Source organism: Pavona decussata, unplaced genomic scaffold (genome assembly GCF_977016875.1).
Source record: "Pavona decussata unplaced genomic scaffold, jaPavDecu1.1 SCAFFOLD_23, whole genome shotgun sequence".
NCBI lineage: Eukaryota > Metazoa > Cnidaria > Anthozoa > Scleractinia > Agariciidae > Pavona > Pavona decussata.
This window is the reverse complement of record NW_028145446.1, coordinates 732,760-749,189: the sequence shown is the minus strand read 5'-3', so window position 1 is coordinate 749,189 and position 16,430 is coordinate 732,760. Positions and strand designations below refer to the sequence as shown.

Genomic DNA, 16,430 nt, shown 5'->3' with positions numbered 1-16,430 from the left:
AAATGTGCGCAGTGACCAAAGGAGCTTAGGCTTTCGAGTTGGTCACTGCCACGTGCAGCTAACTGACGTCAAAACGTGCAACTAACTAGTAGAACAGAACAAAAGACAAGAATAATAAGAGTGCATAGAATTATACCACAATTTTTACATAAATAAACGATAGAAGTGATAATTAATAGTGAGGGCAGAGAATCTGGTTTGGTATTTTTACAAAAATGTGACAAACTAAACAAAACAAAACGAAACAAAAACAAAAGATGACAGCTTGCGCCATAGACCACCCAAAAAGACTGGGACTGCCAACGTCACCGGCGAACCTCTCACGTGACTGCTACCAGGAGAACAAGATGGCGGCCGAGATGACTTGATTTGCAATTTGTTTGTTTGTTTCCAAAAAAACATGATTATTTTACTGCTCATAGAATAGTGGAGACGCAGGCGATCGCCGCCAAGAGTAGCTTCACTCAAACACCATGTACGAGAACACGAAAACGCAGAATATGTTCCTTACCCGTGCTCTGGAGAAGATACTCAATGACAAGGAAACGAAGAAGTCTTATCACCAACAGCTAAAGAAGGCATGCGAAGTAGCTCTAGGTAAGAATGAGGCAGAAAATGACATCCATATTCAAATATTTCATTCAAATGTTAATAATCCGCGTATATGTTAGCTAGATTTGTTGTCGGAGTTAATTTGTGTACCCAGATTGTTTGCTCACTGGTTGTGTACGTAGATGTTCGTTCAAAGTTTTAGAAATTCCTCTTTCGAAACAGGTGTGAAGACCAGATGCCACTTTCTTAATCGACGATTAACAGATTTTTTCAGTCCTTGTTTTTCCTGCTGGCGATCGGGCTTTACATTTATTTCTTGGGCATTTTTTTTAAAAATTTCATACGACTATTAAGAATAGGGTCGTATTGATCATGGACTTCATATCATTTCATTTAAAGAATTCTTTGGACTGGTCACGCTCTGCTTCGTTTAGATAACTATCAAATGTGGCACGAAAACTAATTCGCCTTTTTTTAGAATGAAAATGTGCTTTTTTTGTCCAAACTGTTCTGCACAAGTGTTGACTTAACAATTTGCTTCACATGCAATCTGGAATACAATTTAAGGTGATCAATATTGCAGTGATTGCCTTCCATGAAATGTTGCCTTTTAACCACACCACACACAGTGAACTTATCTAAGCAAGGCTTCTGTTTGTTAGATTTTTATTGACACGGATTTATGAAAGAACAATCCAGTGATCAATGGAATAATGCACTGAGGTTTAAATATCACTAATTCTTGGTGTAGTCAAAGTGCAATATTATTTATTTTTATTAGGTTTGCAAAATAAGGTGGTGATCTTTGCAGCTCAAACTGTCTTTCTTTAAAAACTACTTTCTGGTCATTGATGACATGTTACTTTGCATAATTCAAATTAGAGTCTCAAGTTACATATTTAAACTCACAGGAGGAGTTTAATTAAGTGTTATAACAACAAAATCAAAGTATTTATTCTAACCCATGGCAACAAATGTTAAAAACACAATAAATCACTGAGAACTCTAAGCAACAATATGCATGTGGCATCAAGCACAAGAACGTACACACAAGTAAGGAACTGTTGGTTCTTGTTCTGCGTCTAATTAGTTGATAAAGTGGCATAAGATTACAGAATACAGGATTTGTAATAATGGTCTAGCTCATCACAATCTCCAGTAGTTCAGTGGTAGAGTGTGAAGTGCCACCAGAAAAGTGGAAAGATTACAGGATTTTCAGAGATAAACATTCTAAATATCTACATCTGTTGGGCAGAGCTTTTCACCCAATGCTATTAAATAGGCATTTGCAAAACATACATGTATGTTTTAATGTTCAAAGTTAAGTATAAGTTGTGTCCAAGGAATGTTTGTGATATTGTTTAGGCACGTGACTCAACATATCAATTAAGACAACCTGAAAACCACTACGTTTGACTGAGATTTAATTGTATATTTGTATATTTATCATCTTAGTAGTACTGGTGTTAGTATAGTTTAATTTTAGGTGTCCCTGGTAGTACTGGGTGTTTCCTCAGCTATTTTATTTGACATGTAAATAAAGTTCATCTATCTATCTGAGCAGTATGTGAATAGTCATGAGTTTAATTCCTGTGGGGAGCTCAGATTTTTTCCTTTATCTCATGCTCACGACAAGATGAATATTCAATCTTTCTTAAGAAAAATTTTGTTACTTTTGCAATTTTTTAATGGCTATAACACAAATAATTGTTTTAAAAGTCCTCACTTCAATATATTTTGATTTTCATGTGCATTTTTAAGGGATAAAATCCATTTAGGGATATTACACTACTTTTAAAAAATTAAAATGAAATAAAATTCAGTACCAAGGTGATGGTGATTTATAGGGGGCCATGTCTTTGCACATCTACCAAAAGTAAACTAAATTTTTTAACTTTGGGTTGTTATTAATTTTTGTACAGACTCTGTATTGTGATTGTCCGCAATAAGAAGCAGCAATAATACCATTGAGTACCTGTTATGTTGTTTACAGTTCATGATACTAATAGCTATGTTGCTTTTCAGAAGAAATTCACAAATCTCAAACTGATGTTATTGCTGATGGCAGGTACGTGTTTGGTTTCATGTTGTAAAGAGCAGAACAAAGAGTGTTTAATATAGTGTATGAAGAGAACGTATAATGTATTGTATGTCTGTCTTATTGAATCAGCTGGCTATATCATGATATTGTATAACCAGTAACTGTTAATTTCTGTGAGGTTAGTAATGCTTACTGTTTTATCCTTGTGTTCAATTGTGGTAGATTAAATTTGATTGTTGAATCATCAGTTGAACTGTTATTGAACTTAGATGTAAATAAATTAAATTTGACTTGGACGAAATACAACAAATGAACCCATTCTTGATTATGAAATCACTGTTGCCATGACAATGTGTATTTACCAGTCTACACCCCCCACTGTTTATAATGTTTGTTGTGTTCTATTTAATAGTGACGAGAGCCCATCATCAGCTCTTCCACCTCCCAAAGGCAAGCAGCCATTTATTGAAGCAGATAAATATTTTCTACCATTTGAACTTGCCTGCCAATCCAAGTGTCCTCGAATTGTTGTGACAGCTCTTGACTGTCTGCAGGTAATGCTTGGCCCGTTGTTGCTGTTTAAGGCCGGTTTAAGATGGCACAACTTTTGCTTACCACTGTTACATGTGACTTCTGTAGCATATACTTGTGTCATGCAATGAATTGTATACAATTCTCGTCTTTCAATATTGCTCGTGCCTTTTTATGATTGCTGTTTCAAAATCCTGTGACATTGCACAAAGCAAGTCATATGATAGCCAAGGGTAGTTCTCAGCTTCTCACATACAACTAAGCCAGAGCTACTAAATTGGCCTTAATTAATAATATAGTATGAAGTGTTTGAAGCCATGACTACACTAGTGAAGTTTTGCCTGCACAGATTTTTTGAAAATATCATGTTGCCAGCACAAGATGAAAATTACCTGTGTAGCCATCCTCTGCCCATGTGACATTACAAGGATACACTTTGTTGAAAAAGTTCAACTTTTCTGGATTTCTTGGGGCTTTCTTCTGTTATTGTTTAGCTGTTGCATTACCTGTGTGAGGTTTTTTTCACATGTGATTTTTGCCACACACAATTTTTTTCGGAAAAGTTGCATCTCTTGTTTAAGCTAAACACTGTTTGTCTAGGCTTGGTTAATGAGGAAAGCACTTTTTGCACAAGCCCTCCAAAATTTAATGATGTGGATTGTTTTATTTTATGATACAAATCCTTGACAGTTTTTCTCTTTAACTAAAAATAAATTTGAAGAAGTACATGCAAAAATTGTGTTTGTTGAAAACACAGTTTTCTTTGCAAGTTCCGCAAAAGAAGCCATACAAATTTAGCTGCACTTTGCAATAACAGCTACCCAGTGACACGTTTTTGTTCACATAATGTTGATGGACAGCTACCAGTAAGCTGTCATTTTGCTCCATTTACTTGAGTCAATTAGATTAGAGAATTTTGCTGTATGTGTGTTAGTTCTGTGAACTGTGAATATTTATTGGTAGTCAACGGCTGTAAGTTATTAACTTATTAAAAGTTGTATTAATTGGTACAGACTGAGACTGATGTCTTCTGTTGATATTGTTTGGCTTCCTGCAGAAACTCATTGCATATGGACACTTAGCTGGCGACATTCCAGACAGCACAGAACCCTCCAAGAAGCTTTTAGATAGGATAGTGGAGACAATATGTGGCTGTTTTGTAGGAGTACAGACTGATGAGGGAGTTCAACTACAGATTATTAAGGTAAGGATTTGCTTTTAAATTTTTCATACACTGTATACCATTACATGTATTTTGGATATCTATTTTGTCACGGTTGTTAAATTATTCTACACAAAAGAACGTCTGCTTCCTGACAGAAGTGGCAGCCACATGTCATTAAATCCAAAAATGGTAGCATGCATGAAATCTAAATCCAAAAATGGGCAATAATAATAAGTTATTATTATATCCAATTTTAGAACACTAAAATGCTATCTTCACTTTTTAAACTAAGCTTTGAAATGTAGACACTATTTCCAACAGGCTGGAGGTTCCCTTCCATAAAACATAAACCTTTATAGCTTGAATATTCTCAGTAAAATCTGATATACATGTATTCCCTTCTTTGTTTATAGGCTTTGCTCACTGCTGTTACTTCAAACTCCTGTGAAGTCCATGAAGGGACCCTCTTACAAGCCGTGCGAACTTGTTACAACATTTATTTGGCCAGTCGTAATCTCATTAACCAGACGACAGCCAAAGCTACACTGAGCCAGATGATAAGTGTCATTTTCCAAAGAATGGAAGCACAAGCTGTAAGTATCAGTCAAGGAAATTTTATACTAGAAAGAGAAGTGTTGGAAATTTGTTTTGGGTTTCAAAATTTTCAAACCAGTTTTCATTACCATATTCTGGGACAAAGGGAAATAAAAATCTAACTGGTTTGAAATTTTTAAACCAAAACAATTTTGAACCACAACAGAAATGTTAAGCTTCCTTATTAGTAGTGAGTATTGTAAATGCCAGTAGATAAATTGCACCCACAGATAAACCACACCCCAAGTTTAGAAGCTTACATAGTAAATCCTTCAAACAAGTAAAATTGAGTCCCAATTACACATGTATATAAAGAAAAGCTTGGTAATGAGTTGTAAGACTGGAAAATAAGAATCTAGACTGGACTTTTAAGTTTGAGAATTCACTAAGCCTTTTTTCAGATATTCTCACAGATCAGTTGCAGCCCTGATTTGAGATAAAAATTGTAGGTCAAGTGCAGTTTGTGTGCGGCTTTTTATAGTATTCACTTTGTCATAACTACAGGTTTGTAAGGTTTTTTTTTACTACAGGAGCAAGATTGCTATAATTTATCATTAGTCTCTTTATCACATTAGACCCTAGTATAGCTACATGTAAGCTAGCTGTTATTTATTCTTTAACTGGTTGTTTTATTTCATCTCTCCAATTTCTAGGCAGCTGAAGAATTAAAAGAATCTGAGCCAGATACAGACTCTGTGCAAACAAGCTCCACCCCCACCCCCTCAGAAACAACAGAGCCACAGTCTGCATCTCCCCCTGAGAGGGAGTCTGGAATTTCCATGGCCTCATCAGCATCTGACTCCCTTGATACAGGGTCATTAGAGGGGAGCCATGAGTCAAAAAATGAAAATGGTGATGGTATCAGGATGGAGGGAGAGAGTAACAGAACAGACAATGATGTGGATGAGGGTGTGGATTTACAAGGTAAGATATCGGATTTCCCTAAAAAACAAAGAAAGGCACAACTTTTGTATAGTTAGTGCTTTTCGTTTGTGCCACTTTCCCCTTAATTGCCAGCAGTAACTAGCATCTATTTTCTCCTAGGCTTACAATAATTATGTCACTACTTAATCAAAGATATAACTTAGGCCCGGTTTATATGGAGAAAAGTTGTCCCGGGAAAGAGGGTCACCCTCCCAGTCAACTTCAGCGAGCGTTTATACATGTATGAGAAAAAAGTTGACCCCTTTGCTCAAGCCAGCAGCGCTCGCTCATGCTCTGATTGTCTCGCCTGGATGGAGTTGACCCGGCTAGGCGAGCCAAAGTGTTTATATGGAGGAAAGTTGGCCCAGCTAGGAGGGTGACCCTACCATCGATTCGTTAAAGGGTGACCTGGCTAGGCGGGTCATCCTTCCAGCCAAGCCAACTTTTTGTTTCTCATGTAAACGGCTCGCCAAGTTTTGTGAGGAAATGTAGGAAAAGTTGGCTTGCCCAGGGTAGCTTGGGTAGGAGAGTGACCCTTCTACCCGGGACAACTTTTCTCCATATAAACGGGGCCTTAGGCATAAAAGAAGTGATCACCAAAGATCCAAGCTTGGTCTTTATGTTGAAGCAAATTCTCACAACTTATACCATAAGAAATATGTAGAAAACAGTAAGGAGAATATACATGCTGATATTTGGACTTAAAAGGCTGTGTGGACACGATAATGTATTGCACCCTGAAGGGGTACGTCTATTCTAGGTCCCATTTAAACTCAACAGTACTGTGGTTTTCTTTATTAACAGCTGATGACCAGTTAGAAGATGGTACAAAAGAGTCCTCAGAGGATAGTAAGAGAGAAGTTGGTCCTGCAAGTACTCATGACGGAGGCACTGACAGTGTAGCAGAGTCTACTGAGGAGGGAGGGGTGGAAAAACAAACTCCTACTGAGGTTGGTGGTGAAAGTTCCATGGAAAGCAGCTCACAGAGTGGCACAGTTCCTAAGGATGAAGCAAATGAAGTGCCTTCTGAAAATACACCTGTTATTGTGGATGGTGTTAAAGATTCAGAAAATCCTTCAGGTACATGTTTAATAATGATAGCAATAATCACAACGCAGTGGTGTATGATTATTATTATTATTATTATTTCCAAGACTGCCAACTTGAAAAATCTCAAAGTGAATTATTTTAACCTCTTGTTTTGCTTGTTAAAAATGGAGTCCTAGGTAATCTAAATTGCAATACTAAAATACCACATCCATGACACAACTTTCGTTATTTAGAAGTAAAGTGCTTTAATGTTGAAGTTAACTTTGGTGTGGTTCTGTCTTTTGCTCATCAGATCAGAGGATTCTGCCAAATGGAGAAGTTCCTGCAACAACTCAAGAAATTCCGACTGTAAATGGACTACCACCTTCCACTCCGACAGAAACATCATCACCATTGTCTGATGATCATGAACTAGGTGATAGTCACAGTGAATCGGGTACTGACGTAGAGGGAAGTTCCTCATCAACCTCTGTCAACAGTCAAGCATCAGGAGCTGCCAAGTTCTCTCACGTCAGTCAGAAAGATGCATTTCTAGTTTTCAGGTCGCTGTGTAAGCTTTCCATGAAACCCTTGTCTGATGCACCTTTGGATCCTAAGTAAGTATCTGCGGTTATTTATTTGATTTTCACCTCGTAGTCACACACATAATTAGAAATTAATTCACCACCTTTTGCAGTATACAGTACTGCTCGATAGTAAGTAGACAGTCCCTCGCATCTTGACTCTCAAAAATTTTGAGATCGAGTCTTGAGTTGAGTTTTGAGACTTTTGAGGTGAGTCTTTCGAGTTTTGAGTTGAGAAAGTAATGAGCTTGTCATTTGACTGATCCTTGATTCTTGCATCTCAAAACTCAAACATCTCAACGATTAAGAAGGGAGAATTGAATTTCGAGTATCAAGTCAAGACTGTCAACTTACTTTTGAGCAGTATTGTAATAAGAAGCACTCCAGGAAAAGACATTGTACTCCTTCATCAATTGTCATATGAATAGTCATGCATTGAGGGTTTTAACCAGTGATCTTTACCATCTTATACAAAATTATTTTGTATAACATATTAAACAGTACTACAGGAAAGTAAAGCTCAATTCCTTTCATTTGATTTGGTCATGCTAAAATGAAAATGATTAACTTAAGATTATTTGATATTGTGTAAAACTCTAATTCTCACACACAACCAGGAGCCATGCCAAGCTGACCATGTAACAGTGTACATACCAGTAGTTCTAAGAATTGTTTTGTACAGTACAACAATCACTATCAAAGACAAGTACCAAACACTGAATGGCTTTTAAAATGAAACTACTGCTATTTAGTAAGGTGTGCTTTCAACTGCATATCTGTTCTAGACAAACTGTGTTTATCTGTGCAAGGTATCTCATGTTATTCCAAAACTGTTTGGCAGGTCTCATGAGTTACGATCGAAGATCCTGTCTCTGGAGTTGATGTTGTCTTGTCTCCAGAATGCTGGACCAGTCTTCTGTTCTCATGAAATGTTTGTGACAGCCATAAAACAATACCTTTGTGTAGCTTTATCCAAGAATGGTGTTTCTTCTGTTCCTGCCGTGTTTGAGCTGTCATTAGCTATCTTTCTTACACTGTTGTCCTCGTTCAAGACCCATCTCAAGATGCAGATTGAGGTTTGTTTTAATTCTCTTTTAATAATAAAGTCAGTCCCTAGTCATCAGACAGTCAGTTGGTTTGTCCATCTGCTAGCCACCTAGCCACCCACCCAGTCAGACAGGTAGGCAGGCATTCAGTCTGTCAGTCAGTTCTTTGGTCAATCAGTCACTGAGTCAGTCGGCCAGTCATGTACACTGTACATGTAGTACTGTTGAAAGGATCTAGTCTTGTAGTGCTACCACAACTACTACACTAATACTGGAAAGACTTCATCTACACCTTGTTGATTCTAAATTATTTTGTAATCAATGTACACTGTATCAGACAATCATTCAGTTACTCTGTTTTTACTGCCACAGGCAATGAATTGTCGAGACTTCAAGCTAAATTGTTGATGCTACAACACGGAAAGACAAAATTACTAAATTTTATTAATTTGATGTGATTTTAAGTGTCCGTGGAAATGTTATCGATACCATCTTTGTTTGTCCAATACACAGGTTTTCTTTAAAGAGATTTTTCTAAACATCCTGGAGACCTCAACCAGCTCATTTCAGCACAAATGGATGGTCATGCAGGCATTGACAAGAATATGTTCAGGTAATAAAATACACACAAGCAAGGTACATGTATAAAGTATACACAAGCATGAACAGAATGTGTTCAGGTAATAAAATACAATGTACAAGCACGAAAAGAATGGGTTTTGGTATTAAAGTATACACAAGCATGAAAAGAATGAGTTTAGGTTTGCATATGACTTATGACAGCATTATTATTTTGACACCTGGCCCCAGTTGTTCAAAGAGTGGATAACTTTATCCAGTGGAAAAATCGCTATCCACCAGATAAAATGTACACCAACCAATTTATTTAATGTTTTATCCGCTGGATAGCGACTTATCCACTCTTTGAACAACTGGGACCTGGTGCACTTTCCATTTAGCCCAAATGTCCAGTTGGAAATTCCAGAGGCTTTCCAAATGGAAAAACTTTTTTCCATTTGTTTAAAGCTTGCAATCTCATTGGTTGATAAAAAAAACTGACGTGATGATGCAGTAATGGTGCAAGAAGACAACAAAGTGGAAATGGAAGTTTTGTGCAAATGGAACGGTAATTTTTATTCTGACCGGTTGGAACGGAAAAAGCAGAGTACCTCCAAAGGAAATCTGTTTGTTCTGGGAAATAAATGTTTTATTACATGGCTAAATGGAAAGTATCCCTGCTTATGCCTTGACACTTTAATTACTGATCGTTGTTTATTTTATAGATGCCCAATGTGTTGTGGATATTTATCTCAACTATGATTGTGATCTTTCGCTGTCGAATATCTTTGAACGACTGACAAATGACTTGGCTAAGATTGCTCAAGGTCGACAACAGATTGTCTTGGCTGCCACTCCAGTAAGTTGATTGTCATAGACTGAGGAGATACACTGTTGTTAAGATAAAGTTTTGCAAAAAACAACAAAACATACAAACAAGCAAAATAATCAACAAGTTCTGTATGTGAAGCATATGCCATCTTTAGTAAGTGTAATAAAAATTCTGAATCATGCATGATTAGTGTAAGACATTTTAGCTTGTTCACAAACCGTACCCTAACCCTAACGGCCCAACATTCAACATAAGGCAGTTATGCATCCACCCCTTCAAAATGTAAACTACCTCAATACAATACAATACGATACGATACAATAGAATTCAATACAATACAATACAATACAATACAATACAATACAATACAATACAATACAATACAATACAATACAATACAATACAATACAATACAATACACAATGCAATACAATACAATGCCTTTTATGGTTTAAAAAAAGTATTTCTGTTTCTGGACTTGTGATTTTTAAACTTTGGTAAGAGAGTAATATATTAATTTTAGTAAAAAGCTAAACACTTGTATTGTGTCTAGGTGCAAGAGAAAAGCATGCGCCTTAAAGGACTTGAATGTTTGGTGTCTATACTGAAGTGTATGGTGGAGTGGAGTAGAGAACTTTACCTTAACCCTTCCTCGCATGTGGCTTCCACCTCAGGTACATTTGTTTGTATTATTTCACCTTTTGTGCATGCTGAAATGGTGTTTGGAAAAAGTTGGATCAAACTAATAAATGTTTGATAGTGTCTCAGCATCCTTCCAGTTGTGAATACACAAATTGTTTGTGCAATATGGTATAATTCAGGAGTATAAACTGTGATACACTTGCACTTCATCCTAGTCACTTTATGTCAAGGACATTTTGACAAGCCACTCAACTAAGAGGCAGACACACATTTTGCACAAAATTTAACTTGAAAAAAAGCAAACGGTACTGTTTAATCTCTTTTAATTTATTGGATTTTGGTGGCACTTTCAAAACATCATTCACAGAGTTGAAAGGTAGGGTCCCATTGCATGATACAGGTTTTGTTCCCTGAGACCCAAATGGTGAGAGCAACAGTTAACAGTCTGTATGTCAACTTAGTTTCTGTAACCATTTTAAAAATCTTTTTATGTCATAGATACACCTGGCCTGAAGAGAAGAGGAAGCATCACTGACGCAGATTCTGAGGAGGCAGGAGAGAGGACCAGTCTGCCTGGCGATCGGCTCAGCATTGGTCCAGAACTCAAGTCCTTTGGTGGCAGCCAAGGATCACTTAACTCATCATCAACTTCTTCATCTGCTACAGCACCAGATAACCCTAAACAGTTTGAATCCCTGAAGGAGATGAAAGGATTGATGGAACAGGGAATTGAAAAGTAATTTGTGCTATAATTGTACCCATCTACAGACTGTGGAGCTTTTCCAATAACATTGTTTTCTTTAGATGAAAGGTCATTTGTGAGCCAACATAGTAATGTGCAGTCACAGGGAATATCCATACCTCCATACCTGCTATAATATTGTACACCTATCTACAGACTGTGGAGCCTTTCAGATAACATTACTTTCTTTAAATGAATGTCATTTGTGAGCCCACATAGTAATGTGCAGTTACAAAAAAATATCCATACCTCCCCCCCCCCCATAGGAAGTTTTTGGGATGGAGGGGGGATAAGGGGAGGAGGCATTGAAACCAAAACCTTCTGTGGGAGTGGTATTGATATTCTGGAACTACCCAGCATATCTCCATACCATGTGTGAATTTCTTAATCCAGTGCTTTCCAAACCCGTTCTATTTTTCATTGCAGAAATTTATTCTGTCTTGTCTCCTCTGTGTCGTGGTGTTCACAGTTATTTTATACAATAATATTTGCTTTCCTTTTTTTCTTGCTAGATTTAATAAGAATCCAAAGAAGGGAGTGAAGTACCTTCAGGATAATGGACTCTTGGGTCCTGAACCTGATGATGTGTCTGAGTTTTTACACACAGATGAAAGACTGGACAAGGTACTTTTAATAATAATACTTTATCCCTGACCGCTGCCTAGTTAGCTCAGTTGGTTGAGTACCTTGCAGACTGTGGAGCGGTAGGCCTGGGTTCGATTCCCAGCCGTATCAACACTCAGGGTCTATAAATAACTGAAGAGAAAGTGCTGCGTTTGCTCTGACATCCACGAGTGGTTAGACTTTCTAGTCTTCTCAGATAAGGATGAAAAACCATAGTCCCCATCTCACAGTACTTTCACATAATCTGACTCTATGGAACGTGAAAGAACCACTAGGGACGTACGTAACAAACCTCTGGCAGTGAGAACCCTTAGTGCCTATCTCAAATTCACATTCACATAAGGGGCATTCATAACTCCTAACTTGATTAATTAAATTGTGAACTCTCCCTCAAACAGTCTGGCAAAGTCTCCCACACAGTGTTGTAAATTATCCCTGAAGAGCCGCGAGGGGAGTGGATAATAAGATATTTGATATTTAATTGAGTTTAAATTGTCGTAAAAAATATCACTTATACCATTGGCACATCAATGTTTTTGTTTCAGACACAAATCGGAGAGCTGATTGGAGATAACGACCTGTATGTATAACCTTTGCTTTACATTGCTATATGCTCCACATTGACTGTTCTATCAGTGCATCCTGTTAGGGTAACAAAATTAACCATTTCTTCAAATTTTGCAATTTTTAATCATAATAAGTTCTTAAAGAATAATCAGAGGCATTTACAGTGCTCCAGTTCACTTTCAAAGGCAGAATTGAAGGAGAATACAAAATTATTGACCATGCCATGCTTTAAAGGAAAATGTTGAAAATTTTGACATTTACAGATGTTTGTATAACGAGAAAGGGCTTAAGAAATTAGTGATGCCAAGTTGGAGTGGATGAGGATGAAAATTTATTCATCTTATTCAATGGTTTTAAGTTATAATACGTGCGGATATTTTGTGAGTTGCGTCGGGGCTTGGAAAAATGCGAGCAATGAGCAAAATGTCTGGACACTACAGTGTATTACGGTCTTGTACAGTGTATTTTGCTAGTTCTCTTGACCTTATTTGGTGAAAGGGCATAATAGTGGAATAATAGCATTTACAGAATCATGTTTGTGTGGCAAAATTGTATTACATGTACAGCTGTACACGTGGTCTTGGTTGTTTGTCTGGTTTTATGTATACACCTGAATTAACTTGAGCAGGTTTATTACTTTAAGACTTTAAGGCAGTTTTCAGGTGGTGATTGTTTGTCTGGTTTAATTTTCAGCTTCAGCAGGAACGTGATGTACAGCTACATTGACAAACTCAATTTCACAGACATGGACTTTGTGTCAGCCTTGCGCTTGTTTCTAAACAACTTCCGACTCCCAGGAGAAGCTCAGAAAATTGATAGACTCATGGAGAAGTTTGCCAGTAGATATCTAGAAACTAACCCAACGTAAGGATGCTATTAATTACATGTATTTTGTGTTTGGTATACTGCATTGTTTTGCTACCAGTGTATTGTTCAGATCTTGGGTGGAGGTAGGGTGGGGTTGGGGGGGGGGGGGTTGGACATTGCATACTTTTAAGAGGGGTCAAGGGTGGAAAATGCACAATTTATTGTTTAGTCATAAGGTGTTTCCTTTTCAGTTTGTTCTTTGTTTATCATAATTTATTAGATTTACCAACAAAGCAGTATTGGGTTTCTTGGAAGGGGATTTGATTTGGTTTGGTCTATATCCTTTTATGTGAGGGATTTATTTTCTGGGTCTCAATGTTCATCCCACACTGTTATTGCCAGGGGTTTTCAATTTTACTTGGACCTGGATTGATGAAAAATAATGAAGTAAAAAAATATGTGAACGAAAATATTGATTAGAAATATTTTAGATTTACCCACTTAGGAGTCAGGTTAATGTTAATATGTATGTCTGTTTAACATGAATAATTTTCTTTCAGTAACACAGTATTTGCCAGTGCAGATGCAGCCTATGTTTTAGCATACTCCATCATAATGTTGACTACAGACCTCCATAATTCACAGGTAAGTTCCATTTAGTTAGTGTAAAGAGAACTTCAGATAATTATATTTTTTATTGTCTTCAAGTTACCCTTGAAATGCAGATAGCTGGTGGCCTTGAAGTTGACCATTTGTCTTTGTTTCTTTGTTCTTTCCTGTTTTTTTTTTTTTGTCTTTGTTCATGAGTCTCAGACAGTTTTGTTTCCACATTTGTCTCGTTTCATGTAGGTGACAGTTTTGTTGCCATGAATAATCTTGACTTAATGTTTTGTTTTCAGAGTTGCAATTTACTGGCCTGAAATTTTAATGTTGCCAAAGGCCCTATTCTTTATGAGGAGAGAAAGGAATTATGCTAATGATGAGGATGGTGTTAATGATGAAAAGTTGCCCATTAGGCAACAATGACAATGACACCAAAAATTTCATTTATACATGATAGGTTAAAGGCAGCATAGCTGATGTGGTCATGCCATACTAAAAATTATGTCTAAGAATTTAAAATTATATCTAATTATTTGAAAATTACAATCAGAGTATATTTAAACTAGGTAAAATCATCTAGTACATGAGACTTAATTCAATCAACAACAGTTTTATTGTACAGTAGATACTTCCATGCCAGATATATGCTTAAACTATGCTGCTTATTTACTCTGCAGGTGAAAAGGAAAATAACCAAGGAACAGTACATCACCATGAACAAAGGAATCAACGACAGCAGAGATTTACCTCAGGAATATCTTGAGTCTATTTATGATGAGATATCACAGAATGAAATTAAAATGAGAAGTGCACCAAAAAATGCAAATAGATACAGCACAATATGTAAGTATCATAAGCTTAACTGTAAAATGTCGAGTAATACTTCTTGGATTTATAGTGAAGGGAAGTTAGAAAGCATCGAATTCGAGAAAAGGTGGCATCCGATCTCTGTACAACATCAATACTTTTTAGTTGCATGTAGGTTCTTTAGTATGAAAAAGTTATTTTAAAATTGATTGAATTATTACAGAAAAAATATATTTGCAAGTATTTAAGTTTTTATATATTTGTCAGCTTTGTTGGCTTTTTCGTTGATTGAAAAGTTAAGGATTACAAGTCTTAAATTTTAAAATGCATTACTGTAATGTTGACCTAGATTTAAGTTACCGTTTTCGCAGAGCGTTTCTTTCTGAGATGTACAAAGTTGTTCGCGTCTGTTATTTTGCGTAGTTGGCTTGACCCCACCAAGCAATACAAAACTAAAAGCCTCTGTTAGCAGGATAGATTTAAGTACATGTTAATTCATGTTTAGACCTTCAGAATGAAAAGCAGAGAAGACTTTTGTATTACCAAGAAATGGAACAGATGGCACAAACAGCCAAGACACTAATTGAAGGAGTCAGTCAGATTCAAACAACATTCACTTCTGCTACTCATGTGGAACACATCAGACCTATGTTCAAGGTATGTTTCAGCAGACTGACAGATAGACAGAAAACAGCCTATGATTATGGGGGAGATTTCCGCTTTTATCACAAATTGAAGCGCAAGGCAGCGGATAAAACATTGGAGCAACGTTTCCTGGAGGAATTCAAGGCCATGTGCAAGAATTCGGGTAAATGTGAGCTAAAATAACAAAAAGCGGTCAGAAAAGTGATTTGGGTTGGTTATGCTCTCAGCACTTCAATTTGAGGGGAGTTTCTTTGTAATTTTAGTGCTAAAAAGTTAGTACTGCTTCAAGACAAGTAATGATGAAGGCCATTTGCCTACTTGTACAGTGAAACACGATAATGACTCCATATTCAGAACATTATTTTGGCCTATACCATTGCAAGTTAACCTGACTGCGCCATGAATGTTACCAAATGTTCAATGGCATCCTTTTAACTCCATTGTATATGTTAACTCTCTGCAGGTAACTTGGAGTCCATTCCTGGCTGCATTTAGTGTGAACCTGCAGCACTGTGATGACCAGCAAGTGGCATCACTGTGCTTGGATGGCATTCGGTGTGCAATCAGAATTGGTTGCATATTTGGAATGCAGGTACAGTAGCAATAAGCTGGTAGTAAGTTAGAGAACAGAAGTGTAACTGAGGTGATGAACAATATAACAAGTCCTTCATTTTTTTCACTAACACAACAGAATTAATGACAGAGCAATACAGTGTACATGTTACAGGTTATTTGAAGTACGGCCCAGCAACTGTTTAGACCTGCATAGTCCAAGCCAACCCTGAGAAAACAGATGCTTTTCTTGCCAAGAATGTACCATTGACAGAGTGCTATGCAGATCTAAACAGGGCTTCAGATTGCTTCTTGCCCTTCCAAAATTGGCAAGCTTTCATTAAACGTTGTTCATCACAGTGAAGACATTTATTTTTGTCTGATATGACTGGAGCAGCTGTTTTCTTGGGCTACCTAAAGTTGGCAGTTAGAATCTTCATTTTTACAATAACTGTCCAAATTTCTGCGTGCTGTTTGGCTCGTAGGTATTGTCTATAAGAGTACAGACAATAAAAATGACATCAGATGTAACGCGCACGCTTTCTCAACGGAAAATAAAGCCAATTCCGCTCATACTTTTTCCAT

At 37.0% G+C, this 16,430-nt stretch overlaps 1 protein-coding gene across 2 annotated transcripts in view; it reads left to right on the top strand.

The window, feature by feature from the left end:
* Positions 1 to 330: 330 nt before the first annotated feature.
* LOC146485977 (brefeldin A-inhibited guanine nucleotide-exchange protein 1-like) overlaps positions 331 to 16,430 on the top strand; it is a 31,568-nt gene continuing 15,468 nt past the window's right edge. Inside the window, exons 1-20 of one of the 2 annotated variants that reach the window (XM_085102709.1) lie at positions 331 to 597; positions 2,578 to 2,620; positions 3,006 to 3,147; positions 4,182 to 4,328; positions 4,703 to 4,882; positions 5,537 to 5,807; positions 6,612 to 6,887; positions 7,150 to 7,453; positions 8,262 to 8,496; positions 8,980 to 9,079; positions 9,750 to 9,883; positions 10,410 to 10,530; positions 10,997 to 11,234; positions 11,753 to 11,864; positions 12,410 to 12,444; positions 13,125 to 13,295; positions 13,799 to 13,883; positions 14,519 to 14,684; positions 15,154 to 15,305; positions 15,757 to 15,885. In XM_085102709.1, the coding sequence (XP_084958835.1) occupies positions 474 to 597; positions 2,578 to 2,620; positions 3,006 to 3,147; positions 4,182 to 4,328; positions 4,703 to 4,882; positions 5,537 to 5,807; positions 6,612 to 6,887; positions 7,150 to 7,453; positions 8,262 to 8,496; positions 8,980 to 9,079; positions 9,750 to 9,883; positions 10,410 to 10,530; positions 10,997 to 11,234; positions 11,753 to 11,864; positions 12,410 to 12,444; positions 13,125 to 13,295; positions 13,799 to 13,883; positions 14,519 to 14,684; positions 15,154 to 15,305; positions 15,757 to 15,885 (3,165 nt within the window). In that variant the 5' untranslated portion in view covers positions 331 to 473. The remainder of the gene's footprint in view (positions 598 to 2,577; positions 2,621 to 3,005; positions 3,148 to 4,181; positions 4,329 to 4,702; positions 4,883 to 5,536; positions 5,808 to 6,611; positions 6,888 to 7,149; positions 7,454 to 8,261; positions 8,497 to 8,979; positions 9,080 to 9,749; positions 9,884 to 10,409; positions 10,531 to 10,996; positions 11,235 to 11,752; positions 11,865 to 12,409; positions 12,445 to 13,124; positions 13,296 to 13,798; positions 13,884 to 14,518; positions 14,685 to 15,153; positions 15,306 to 15,756; positions 15,886 to 16,430) is intronic. The other variant, XM_085102710.1, reaches the window with a different exon arrangement.